At 35.0% G+C, this 12,357-nt stretch overlaps 2 protein-coding genes and 1 long non-coding RNA gene across 4 annotated transcripts; 1 reads left to right on the forward strand and 2 right to left on the reverse strand.

Moving 5' to 3' along the window:
- Positions 1-1,058: 1,058 nt before the first annotated feature.
- LOC137247971 (uncharacterized) lies at positions 1,059-3,543 on the reverse strand. Its single transcript, XR_010951969.1, has 2 exons — positions 2,969-3,543; positions 1,059-2,904 (listed from the first exon to the last, which is right to left on the reverse strand). It is a non-coding gene; the product is annotated as an uncharacterized lncRNA (long non-coding RNA).
- Positions 3,544-3,815: 272 nt separating this feature from the next.
- On the forward strand, positions 3,816-9,200 carry LOC137249915 (probable pre-mRNA-splicing factor ATP-dependent RNA helicase mog-4). Of its 2 annotated transcripts, XM_067781996.1 has the most exons (7): positions 3,816-4,026; positions 4,087-4,488; positions 4,628-4,803; positions 5,064-5,351; positions 5,408-5,554; positions 5,617-5,763; positions 5,857-9,200. In XM_067781996.1, exons 1-3 carry the CDS (start codon positions 4,005-4,007, stop codon positions 4,675-4,677), a joined length of 474 nt encoding a protein of 157 aa, XP_067638097.1. In that variant the 5' UTR covers positions 3,816-4,004; the 3' UTR covers positions 4,678-4,803; positions 5,064-5,351; positions 5,408-5,554; positions 5,617-5,763; positions 5,857-9,200. The 2 variants fall into 2 exon arrangements, with proteins under 2 accessions (XP_067638097.1, XP_067638096.1); XM_067781995.1 differs by having other exon boundaries at positions 5,617-9,200.
- A 603-nt stretch (positions 9,201-9,803) lies between these two features.
- On the reverse strand, positions 9,804-12,320 carry p115 (General vesicular transport factor p115). Its single transcript, XM_067779476.1, has one exon. It carries the CDS (start codon positions 12,216-12,218, stop codon positions 9,804-9,806), a length of 2,415 nt encoding a protein of 804 aa, XP_067635577.1. The 5' UTR covers positions 12,219-12,320.
- Positions 12,321-12,357: the final 37 nt, after the last annotated feature.

Genomic DNA, 12,357 nt, shown 5'->3' on the forward strand with positions numbered 1-12,357 from the left:
TGCTCCCGACTCTACTACGGAGATTGTAGGTATGAGTGGGAGCAGCCGTGTGAGTTGGTGTCGCCGTGGGGCGCGAGCAACAGCGGGTACTTGTTGTGGCTTGCTGAGCAGCGGGGCTGTTGGAAGGTAGCGGGGGCCCTAAGGCGCAGACTACGGGACGTCCTAGGGCGAGAACAGCAAGGAGCCACAAAAGACTTATAGAACTGCCGTGTACGTCTGGTTTTGGGATCTAGCCCAGAACAACCTGTCCGATGCAACCATCCCTTACACGAGACACACTGACAAGAATATGACCGTCCTAAAAATATTCTTTTCCGGCAGATGCAGCAAAACCATTTCTCAGCACCGGGGTCAGGAGACGGGCCCGGAATGGGTGCGATACCTTCCCGGAACAAGAGAGTATGGAGCAGTCCCGCTACAAGGAGCTGCTGGGAGGATGACAATTTGTGGGAGGGATGCAACAAATTAAATGGGGTTAGACTAAATGGCAGTCCTTAGTCGGGAAAAATCCCGAGTCGCTCCGGTACATAGAACCGACGGCCTTGGGGAGCGGACCATCTCTTTAACTGTATTGTGAAACCAACACCTCTAACACCCCTCTCATTATGGTCCGCCCCTGTTGAAACAGCAAGTTTCCTTGCATTCCCGTTAGAGGATATTGATGAGAATTTGTGATCGGTCGCACCTATTGGATGGGGCGAAGCACTGCTACAACAACAACAACATAAAAGTTTGTTGGGCCGAAAAAATGCGAGAGCGCTTTTTGTCGGCAGTTTGTAATGCATCCTTGAAAAAAATAATTTAAAAACAAATCAAGCGAGCAGAGCCATATTGGTTAATTTGTTTCTTTTCTATTGAATTTTTTTTTCTAAGTGAGCAGAAAACATTGCTATTTCCTTTTTTTTTTGTATATTTGAGGATTGTTAAAAACTACTATCTTAGTTCACGAAGGGAACTTGTTTAATACCCTCTTATGAGGTTAAATCATATCCATATTCTCATCATCTACCCAGAGATAATATATATAACTTGAAAAAATGCTTGTACAAAAACAATAATTGAAATAGGTACAGCATTTGGAATAATATTTTAATACATTGTCATAGTCCCAGAACATACATTCACAATTTTCGTACAATTCATCTTACAAATCTATATTTTAATGCTACTCCCTCAAACATTCTCGGAGCTCACAAACTTATGAGTCCGAAATACGTGAAATATAAAGCTTCAGAAATATCATATGGGATTTTTTTGTGACTCCGATATGATAAAATTATGAGCTATATGCCAAGAGTGTTCATCAAACAAGGCATCTTTGGAACAAATGTTGATAATTTATTTTGAAAAATTTTCTTTGTGTCTTGCTGTTTCCATTTTAAATAATCTCCGTAATGTTCGGTATTTTAACAATGAAAGTATTTCGAGCAAAACTAACTCCGTGGTATGCCAGACCAACTTTTTTGCCAATTTTGAGGATATACTTCCCTATTTTTAATACAATGCGTCTAAAATCCGCCCTGATCTATACAATCTAATCCCTTATATCAATATTGTAAATGACTCCGAAAAGGCATATAAAAAGCAAACTATGTCTTTTGGGAGTCATATCGGACTCTTATTTAGGCTGATACAATGTATGAAATTAAGCTGATATCGGCAAAGTCTGGTAACACTATGGACACATTCAGTCTATGTGAGTTCTTTATTGACAGGTAAGTTCAACCTAACCTAAGCTCATATCGGCCGACCATCGCAAAAAGGGAAATACAGCTCACAACGAGCGTAAACGATCCTTTCTGACTCCGAATGTTTGCTGGGAGGCATGGTTCAATTATGTACAGGTTGGCTCAACTCATCAGCTGGTTTTATTTATGTCTTTGCATGGTCGAAGGGATTGTCAAAAGATGGCAAACTCAAAATGAAACCAACACATTGGCAACATTTTACTTACACATACAAAAACTGTTAAGTCCCTACAAAAAATCGAGCGATTAATCCCTAAAGAGATTGATCGCCGATTGATCTCTTTTGTCTACAGTTGGGCATAATTGATCCCCTTTAGTCCCTTTTGGGTACAGTTGGGATTAGTCAGTTTTAAGCCCTTTTTTAAGACAGGAATCGAATTATTTAAGAAAAATGTAGAGCTTTTCGGATAATGTTTTTAATCCTTTTTGAAAAGTTTCTCAGCAAGAAATTCATCTGCCTAAGCATATGCGTTCGGAGTCGGGTAAAAACATTTAGGATAACCAATCAATGGGAACAATAAAAACTGCACATCACATATTGGAAGAGAAGGGGGCTTACTCTCCCCGGATATTTACCGAGACAAAACACTATTATTATTATTTTGGAAGTATATATAGGATCATATATATTTCATGTGTTTGTAAATTTGTACATAATTGTAGAGTAGGACTAATTTTTCCTTTGAGGAAAATCAAGTATATTTGTTTTATTAAAGATCCTTTAACTAAAAAAAAAATAAACACCACTCTCTACTACAGCCAACTTAACCTACTGCATTTTTGTACAAACCATATTTTGAATTTTGGCATTTTTTAATAACTGTGGAATCATTTCACCTCAATCATCGCAAGTAGTACACATCATCCAAGGAAATATTTGTACCCACAAAAATATAAAAGAATAACAATCATTTATTTATTCTTTGGGTGCTGCAATATCCAATTAGCTTTCTGCATGTTTCCTTGGTTAAATTTTTTCTCCAACCGCCCGAAGTCTATTATTCATATCCCAAGTGATACGAATAAATTATTTTATATTTCACCATACCTCCTCATAGCTAAGATCATATTTTCTTCGATTAATTCCGCTTCTTGCGCAAATTTTGTATTATCTTCTGCATGTTATTTTAGCTTTTCAGTACATTCACCCGGTATACTGCAAAAATATTCAGCACTGATCAAACTCCATGTAAATCTGGAGCTTTAGCACTCAGGTTTACCTCTTTAGATCGCACTTGCTGGGTTTCCTCTAAAAAATTGTGATCTAAATATTTTTCCAGCTCAGGAGCACGTGAAATAGTTTTAGTGATTTGTTCTCGGTTGCCATTAACTCCAATTAACATACTACTGTCTGTTATAAAGGAGTCAATAATTGTTTCTGGTGGAGTACCTGCAGATTTATTGAACTCAGCGGTGTCAGTTGCAGTGGCTGTAGTGCCACCTTCGCAAAGTGGGCCCAATTTTTCAAGTTAGGTCTTGGTGAAGTAAACGAAGAGAATATATAATAAACATTGCAATAAAATGATGTCAACAACACCGACATACACTAAAGTTCAATGTTTTCATGCACGGAAAAGATATAACAGCTGTTTTTTGTTATCAAGAGCTGCAAAACTAACGATGGCACTATCGATAGTTTAATTTTAAGAAAACAATCGATTTTTTTCTGTCGAATGTTGGGAGTGGTATTAAACACCAAAAATCACACACACAAGATTGCGCATTGCACATGTAAACAAAAGATCAGCTGTTTTTTATGGGCAATTTTTTTGCGTCATTTTCCTTTAGCTCTTGTTTTTTCTCTCTTTATTTCATTCGATCAAGCAGTCAAGTGTGACGTAGATGCGCAGAACGAAGCAACTTTGAAGTCGTGAATGCGCAATTTTCTGTGTGTGATTTGTGATCAAACACCAATCACCTACCCAGATTGCGCATTCACGAGTTCAAAATTGCTTCGTTCTGCGAATCTACGTCACAGTAGACCCTTGAGCGAACAGCTGATATGCTGTTCTATAGTTTTTCATACAAAATACAAAATGTTGTTGTGTAAATTTCCTTTCTTTTAATGAATAATTGTTTAATTAAAATGTTTTCAACGTAAATGTATCGGAAATATATCGTTCTTATCGGTCAACTCTAATTTTAACACTGTTTGCCAAACGTTTTGTGTATTTTTGGGAAAACAAAAAGCAATCAGTACAAGTTGCGAAAAAACATTAAAAAGGCCGTGAGTTGTTAAGGATAACGAGCTATTACATGCCGTATGACTTGAAAAAGGGTAGGTAATTTTCTCAAATTTAAGTTTTCCAAACATTTAATGATTTTCTTATATCCAAAGTTATAGCACGCTTCCGACCAGAATTAAAGCTTTTAATTTCCAGTGTAACTTTGGATGCTGATAAATTTTCAAAACTCTTTGATGATGCGCCTATATTTCGTATACAAGATGAAATTGAAACATGCCAAGAAGTTTTAAAAGATCGTGTTAAGCGTTTGGGTTCCAAAGATACGTCTTCTCATCATACCAGTGTATGTAAATCTACATGTGATATGCAAGCAACCATTTTCGAACCTCCACCACCCAATTTTAGGAAAGTTGTGCTGGCTACAAATAAATGCCGAAACTTAAATCTAGAACAATTATACACTTTGGGTGCGCTCAATCACTATGGTGAACTAACCAAATTGGGTAGACGTATGGCCGAATTTCCAATTGATCCAATGATGGGTAAATGTGTTGGTTAGTGAGAAATAGTTTGGAAAAATTGCATTCCGAGTTTGAAATGTAACTAATCAATGCGTATAAATTAGTTTGATTTCATACTCGGAATTCCATACATTGTAAACAGTACTATTAAATTTGAATTCCTTAATTTTAGGTATAACTATTCCGAAGAATTGGTATCAATTGCTGCGATGCTTTCTGTGAATAGCGCAACATTCTATCGTCTACAAGATAAAATCATACATGCCGATACAGCACGTAAGAACTTCAGTCATATGCATGGTGATCATTTGAGTTTGTTGCAAGTCTATAATCAATGGCTTGATACAGGTAGCTATACACTTTCGTCATGGCGGAACTATGCAGGTGGTGAAAGAAGTTCGGCTAATTGACTCTTTTTTTAGCTGCTTTACCAATCCGCTTACCCAACTAAATTAGGTTACTTCGTGTTGTTCTTTCTAGGCAAATCGCAAATTTACTTAGCGTTTTATTTCCACTAGCTTGCAAAAAAAAACGCCAATCGAAATTAATTCAGTTCTTACAGGATTATTGATTCACAATATTAATGATAATTTTTTAATTTATTATAGAAGCCACCCAATGCGTTTTCGAAGTTGTGTGCTGCAGCCTTTGTTAAGTATTTGAGAGGCAACTACAATCAATTGAAAAGAAATTAGAAAAATTGGATCAGCTGCAAATGATAGTTGATACCCAAAATACCGCTATCACGGATGCCATAGCTGCTCTGAAAGTTGCTACCGAGCAGTTAGTTCGTCAGGAAGTAAAAAATACACCTGTCGTAAAATGTTTTCCACTTTGTGACGTACATGAGGTACAGCAATTGGACGAAAAAAACATCGTCCAACATAGATGTATATGTACGTTAAATATGAACTATTATATACTTTTTAAACAATTTTTGTTTATTTTACAGGAATCTATGATTGCATCAATTTATGCAACAATACGAAAAATTTACCACTAATTATAAAAACAGACGTGATAATTACTTTGAATTTGGACGGGACTCATGGTAAGATTGGGCTGAAATCGTTCCCCAACTTGTATAGCGAATTGGCAGGTATTTCTAACCCCTTATATTAATACATTGTTTTTTGAATTTAAACTTTTAAATTTTACTAGCTGTTTCTACAATTCCTTTTGAGGGATTAGCCCCCGAGGATGAGCTCCGAAAAGGATTGCAATTTGCCAAGTCAAAACATTTTAAGAAACTTCATCGACAAAAAAAACAGGGGTCACAATCATAACAATGCCTTAGTACAACAATATGTAAGTTGATCGAAATCAATGCATATATTCTTTTGACCTGACACTCTTCTGCATTGGGTTGAATTCGCTTTGCCATCACCTTATCCTGACAAGTTCGCTATACATATTTTAGAGGGTTGTCTATCATACATAACTGCATTTGAATTCTACTACAATCGGAGTAAATTTTACTATACGTTTACAAATAATAACTATAGAAGCCGCTACCATATTTTTTAGACAAAAAAATTAACGGTTCGACACCAAAACTCTGAAGTTAGTTTTAGGATATACAATATTTTACGAAAAATATAATAATAATAGGACATTTCGTTTGTCCAAAAGTTGTGCAAACAACAGGCATTTAAGGCAAGAAAAAATCGTGTTATGAATTATTATTTTTCGTTTATTTCTAAGATTTTATTATATACTCAATGTATATACTTAATTACTATGTGAATTATTTAAGTTCTTGTTCAATACAAAAAATTCGCACACTCTTAAATATTAAAACAAAGTACTTAATGCAAAATGCACACAGGAGGTTAATCTTTATCACAAAGCCTTTCTTGAACTCAATCTTCCGTACAAACTGCAAATTCCGAATGATCTCATTATTGCTTTATTGAATGCCTAGTGTAGTCAAAAATCTGGTACGTTTTGTTTAATTGGTCGGATTTTATTGTCAATGTAACAAATGGCAAACAAATTTCATAATACCAAATTGTGATTCGATTAAGTTTCTGTATGAAATCGATATAATAAACATATATCATTTTATATAACTTTAAGGGTGAGTTAATTTTAAATTTAAAAATTTCCCACACTTGTCTATATAAATTACCTCTGAATTAAATGCATATCTTTTAAAGATAGTAAACAAGAACAAAATACTAAATTTTAAAGAGAAACACTAAAAAAAGTAGTCATATATATATTGTTTTTATTTATATTGCTAATACAAAATGCTCGCAATGAGTTATCAGTTAAATCAAAACAATACAGCCTACAAAATTTGTGTGACTGCAGCAGCATATGTGTGACAAGAAATAATTTTAATTAAGGTACATTCGATTATTGAATACAAAAACTAAAACATCTAAACTGCAATATATTGGCACTCTGATATTTATGAGAGCACCTAGCCTGAAGTAGCAATATATGAGTATTACATATATGGTAGTCGATTAAGTTTGGGACAATAGTTTGAGGCTGATAAAACTTTGACGCGTTACTTGACATTTACTGCATTGGCACAAATATGTTACTCGCAAATAATTTATATGGTCAATTCACTAGGTCTCCTATTGTCTTATGTACTATCTTTTTAAATACGACACTCGTGAACACCAAATTCTGTTGTAGATCGTATTTAAGTATATCCGTAAGGAGGGTTATCTATAAAAAGCCTGTAAAAATCTAAATGTATGCCACCGCTTATCCTTATTAATAAAAATTCTTTGAAATTTTCAAAAATAAAAAACAAAAAATTATTTGGCAATAACTTAGTGCATCTGATATACATAAGTTGCTGAATTGTAGTTTTTATCCAAATTTTATATAATAAACAACAACAAAGCAGATATGAGCGGTTTAAGATCGTAGCAAATACATATGAGGAATATAAGACCTTGTGAATTACCTAATAATTCATTGCAATCGTTTATTTACAAACATATTAGGGGGACTCATGTAACCGTATAAATGCCTTATAAAGTGTGTAAACGTATAAATTTATCTAGTTTACGCACGAGCTGTCAAATTTTGTATGAAAAATCATTTACACAATTTGTATTGTGTAAACGCGGTAAACTCAAAGGAATGCAACCTTGCAGACATTACAGACGGCATTTTCATCAAAAATCTCCAACATCAGCAAGTAAAGGCGTTTTAGTTTTGATTTTTAACTTAATCTTGGTATTTTTTAATTTGTATAACAATCAAAAAATGTTTGTTTGGCAATAATACAGCTGATAAACAATCAAGTTTATCAAGAGCATTTCTAGGTGCGTTCATATAACAGCGTGTGTAAATGGATATAATTTTACACCTTATAAGTTTATATGCTTTCATGAGTCCCCCTATTATTTTTTGTTCTTTCACATCAAATTATAAGCACACAATAAGAAAGCGCTAAAATGTTCACTAAATGGCCAAATTAAATCAAAAAGTTTTGTCAAGCCACGCTAAAAGAGATTTGGCCAAGTTTCAGCGTTGATAAGAGTAGATATATTTTTAATTAAAACAAGTAAGGACGGGATTGTCTTCGGCTGTCCCGAAGACTTCATACCTTTCATGAATGGGGCTGAACAGTAATCTTATCCCGTTCGTAATCTCCAAATAATCGGATATATAAGATAAGAAATATATAGTGAAAAGATGTACATACCTAAACGATTTTTAAGATAAATATAAGATAAAAAATAGCAAAAAACCCCCTTATCTGAACGATCGGAATGGGATATATATTGTATATAGCTACGAAATGATTTTTACAGGAAATCTTCTATGATATATTAGAATATATTACCAAGTTTCACGCTTTTATATTCGAAACTAAGGGAGAAATGGCCAAAAATCTTTCTATCTGAACGATCGGTTGTATGGGATAAGTATATACTATATACATATAGCTCCGATCAAAGAGATTTTTTTAGGAAATCTTCTATGATATATTAGAATAAATATCACCAAGTTTAACGTTTTTATATCGGAAATTAAGGGAGAAATTGCCAAAAACCTTTCTATCTGAACGATTGGGTGCATGGGATATATAGTATATATAGCTCCGATCAAAGTAATTTTTTTAATTATATCTTCTAATATATTATAATAGAATATATTTCACCGAGTTTCACGTTTATACTTTTTAAATTGCGGCAGGAATGACCAAAATCGTCTTATCTGAACGATCGGCTGTATGGGAGATATATGTTATAGTGGTCCGATCCTACCGAATCCGACAAATGTCTAATATAATACAAAAATACATCCTTGTGCCAAATTTCATTGAGATATTTCAAAATTTGAGGGACTAGTTTGCGTTCAAACAGACAGACGGACGGACAGAATGACATGGTTATATCAACTCAGTTCGTCGCCCTGATCAATTCGGTATACTTAATGGTGAGTCTATCTTCTATATTTCTCAACGTTACAAACATCGGACCAAAGTTAATATACCATTTCATGTTCATGAAAGGTATAAAAATAATGAATGAAATAAACTAACTAAAAATGTGATGAAGTAATATATTAATATAATTTCAAAATAAATAAAGCCATCTATTATTAAAAGTCTGATCAACTAATGTATGAAAAAAGTTTGAAACTTAAGTTATTTCTAATTAACAAAATGCTTGTGAATTGTTTTAATGAATAGCATTAACGTAGTATCTGAGTAATATACAAATTATAAAAGATTCAATTTTTCAACTTGCTTATTTCAATATAAACCGGAAATGAAACTAAAAAAATTTTGTTTTTTGTTTTATTTTTAAATGGATTACATCGGTGAGTATCATTTTACTACCATTGGGGTAAAAATGCGACTGGTCCATATTTGAGTCCTTATTGGACCTAAAAGCGACTACCCTCTTATGTTCCCATATGGGTACAAAGGGGATTGATCCCATCGATCCCTTTCGGGTATAAATGGGTACAATTAGTCTCTTCATAGGACATGCTCAAACAAAAGGGAACAGTTGAACTCATACAAAGAGATCAAAACTGGCATTGGTCGCATACTCCCTTGCGACTCATCCCGGACTCAGCCTAGACTAATCGCATTTTTTGCAGGGGTTTTATGTTTCCATTCCATACCATTCGCACCAACACCAATACACAGATTTTGACAATTTGAACAGACATATTTTGTTGCTTTACACATGAGCCAACCTGTATATAGTTGAACCACGGCTGGGAGGATTACGTGAATTCATATTTATCTTAAAAATTCTAAATATATAAGTTCCCGTTATTTTGATTTATATTCGTATTAAATGTAGTACTTTCTCCACAATTATAGTCTAATTTGTTTTCGACCTCATCACTCTCATTTTCTATAGGTAAACCAGCGGCTCATATCGAGTGATTTTATTTTCTTGGTCTGTAAGCAGTTCCAACAGATCTTCTTGGTCTTTTTGCAATTTTTGTAAATCATTATTTGCAGTTGCGGCATGCTGTTTCTCATTATCAAGTTGCAGACGTAGAGTTTCCAATTCTTGTTTTAACTGAGTATTTTCAGCACAATATAAATTTGCTTGAAATTGTGTAGAGCTTAATTCATTTGTATCTGATGCTTCACCTGACGTTGATAAGCCATTCTGCACAGCTCCTAATTGAGCCTTCAGCAGAGTGTTTTGATCTGATAATTGTGTGTTAAGACATTCCAGTTTGGAAAGCTTTTGTTCTAAATCGGCATTTTTTGCTTCAATTTGTTTGGAGTTTTGTTGCAATATATTTATTTGCCCATCGAGACCACGTATAATGCCTTTATATTGAGCCACAAGTGCAGATGCCTCAGAGCTGAGCGTCAGTTCTGTCAGTTCAATACCATCGATATCATAACCACTGACCACTTTTCCGATTAGCGCTTCCAAGCCTTTATATAATTTACAGTATTCATAGTCTAATAATAAGTCAGCTGCCGACTTGGCACGGATTTGGGGTTGCTTGCAGGCACGACTATACGCCTCATGTCTTGATACTTCGTTTAGCTTGTTACAAAAGGTCTCTTGACCGATACGTTTGATTACTAGTTGACAGATATCATCTCGTTTGTGATTGGTGATAGAGTTGTCGTTAAATTGCATGCACAATCCCATAAGAAATGCACACAATCCTTGAACTAAATATTCATTTTCATCGTGTTCATTCGCACTTATTTGGGCAGTCAAATATGCCATTGTTCCATTCGTGTCGAGAAATGAACTTACAGCGCTTGGGCAATGTGCCAGCCACATGCTTAACAGCATTAAAAGTCCAACTTTACTTTGTAGCTTATAGCTATCTTGTTGCAATAAACTTGTACACTGTTCCAGCAACGTTACGGGTCTACCTTCTCCAGGTGTGGATAAAAGAACGCGCATAAGCTCTTCCTTTTGTGCAACACTATCGACAAGTGTATGCATGAGCGCAACCGCAGCGAACCAATTAGCTAATGGATCTGTTGAGAAGAGGCCGACACATAAAAGTTGTCCGGTTGAATGGCTGCTCACTTCTGATTCAGAGGATGGCAGTAATGTTTGTACCACTTTCTGATGACTTTCTTCATTACGAAACAGGTAGCATTGGAAACAATATAAAACGGCACACCTTAGAGGCAACATTTGTTTTTCATTGATCATAGACATTAGCAGTACAACTATAGCTGGCCTTGGAGGATTACTAGGAGCCATTACCTTGCTCAATTCTTCTTGGTTTTCTTTGTCGCCGCGTACTATTTCAGCAACTGCATTTATAGTTTCTGTGAGTATATCAGCCGGAACGCCACTACCCATTAATATGCTACATAATGAATCCAAAAGATTTGACTTTCGCATTACTTTTTGACAGGAGGATACAACTTGCTGTTGATTACTAGGTGTCACTAGTGCCCGTACTACTTGCAACATGCAATGCATATTAGAAACTTTTTGCGGTGTCCAACCTATTTCTTCAGTTTCCGGTGCTATAACAAACATTGGTGATAGTCGCTGTATGAAGGAACCTTCTTTAAAAAATTGTTGATTGCTCGAATTATTCTTTAATAAATTCAGCAAAAGAATTAAACAATCTTCCACAACAATACCACCGTCTGAACATCCTTCACTTTGTATGATTTCAAAAATTTTATCAAATGCATTTTCAAAAGCCACAATCTTTTGTATATTAGAGTTACCCTTTGTTAACTGAATAAGTAATAAGAGTGCATCGTTTCGTATAACTTCACGACTATCCGAAAGCAAGTCCATTAACTTGGAGACACCCATTGGACTAACTAGAATTATTTCTTGCAAATCGCGAGTTTTGTTTGCAATTAACGTAGTAATAAGTTGTATTGCGGCCCGTCGAACTCGAAAGTCATATTCTTCTAAATAACCCATGACTATGGTAACATGTTCGGGAACTTTAATAAACATTTCCGTAAATTGTTCTCCAACGTTAACAGAGACAACAGGATTATCAGTTTCTTCGTCAAACTCCTCCGCATCTATTATATTGCACAACGCATCCAAAGCATAGCTTATTATTTCTGAATCTTGACAATCATGCTTAAGAATCTGAACCAGAGCCGGCATACCTTGCGCACCTACCTCAACACGATACTTTCTTGATAGTGCTTTTAATGCACGACATGCATCACGACGATCTTCCAATAATGTTGAAGATAATACACGATCGACCAATTTTTCCACTGTTTCTGCAGCAGTAGGCTGTTGTCCGTGTTCAGCTGCTCCCAGGACTGTCTTAAATCCGCTTTTGAGGAACTCCATCGACCGTCCTAGTTTTCTTGATCAAATCAAAACAAAAACCCTTTCCAATTTGCCACGGCTATATTCCACTTTTCCACGTACTAGTTTTGATACAAATTTGATATTAACCGATAATAAACAACTGTCGCAGTTATCGATG

Source organism: Eurosta solidaginis, chromosome 4 (assembly GCF_040869045.1).
Source record: "Eurosta solidaginis isolate ZX-2024a chromosome 4, ASM4086904v1, whole genome shotgun sequence".
NCBI classification, from domain to species: Eukaryota; Metazoa; Arthropoda; class Insecta; order Diptera; family Tephritidae; genus Eurosta; species Eurosta solidaginis.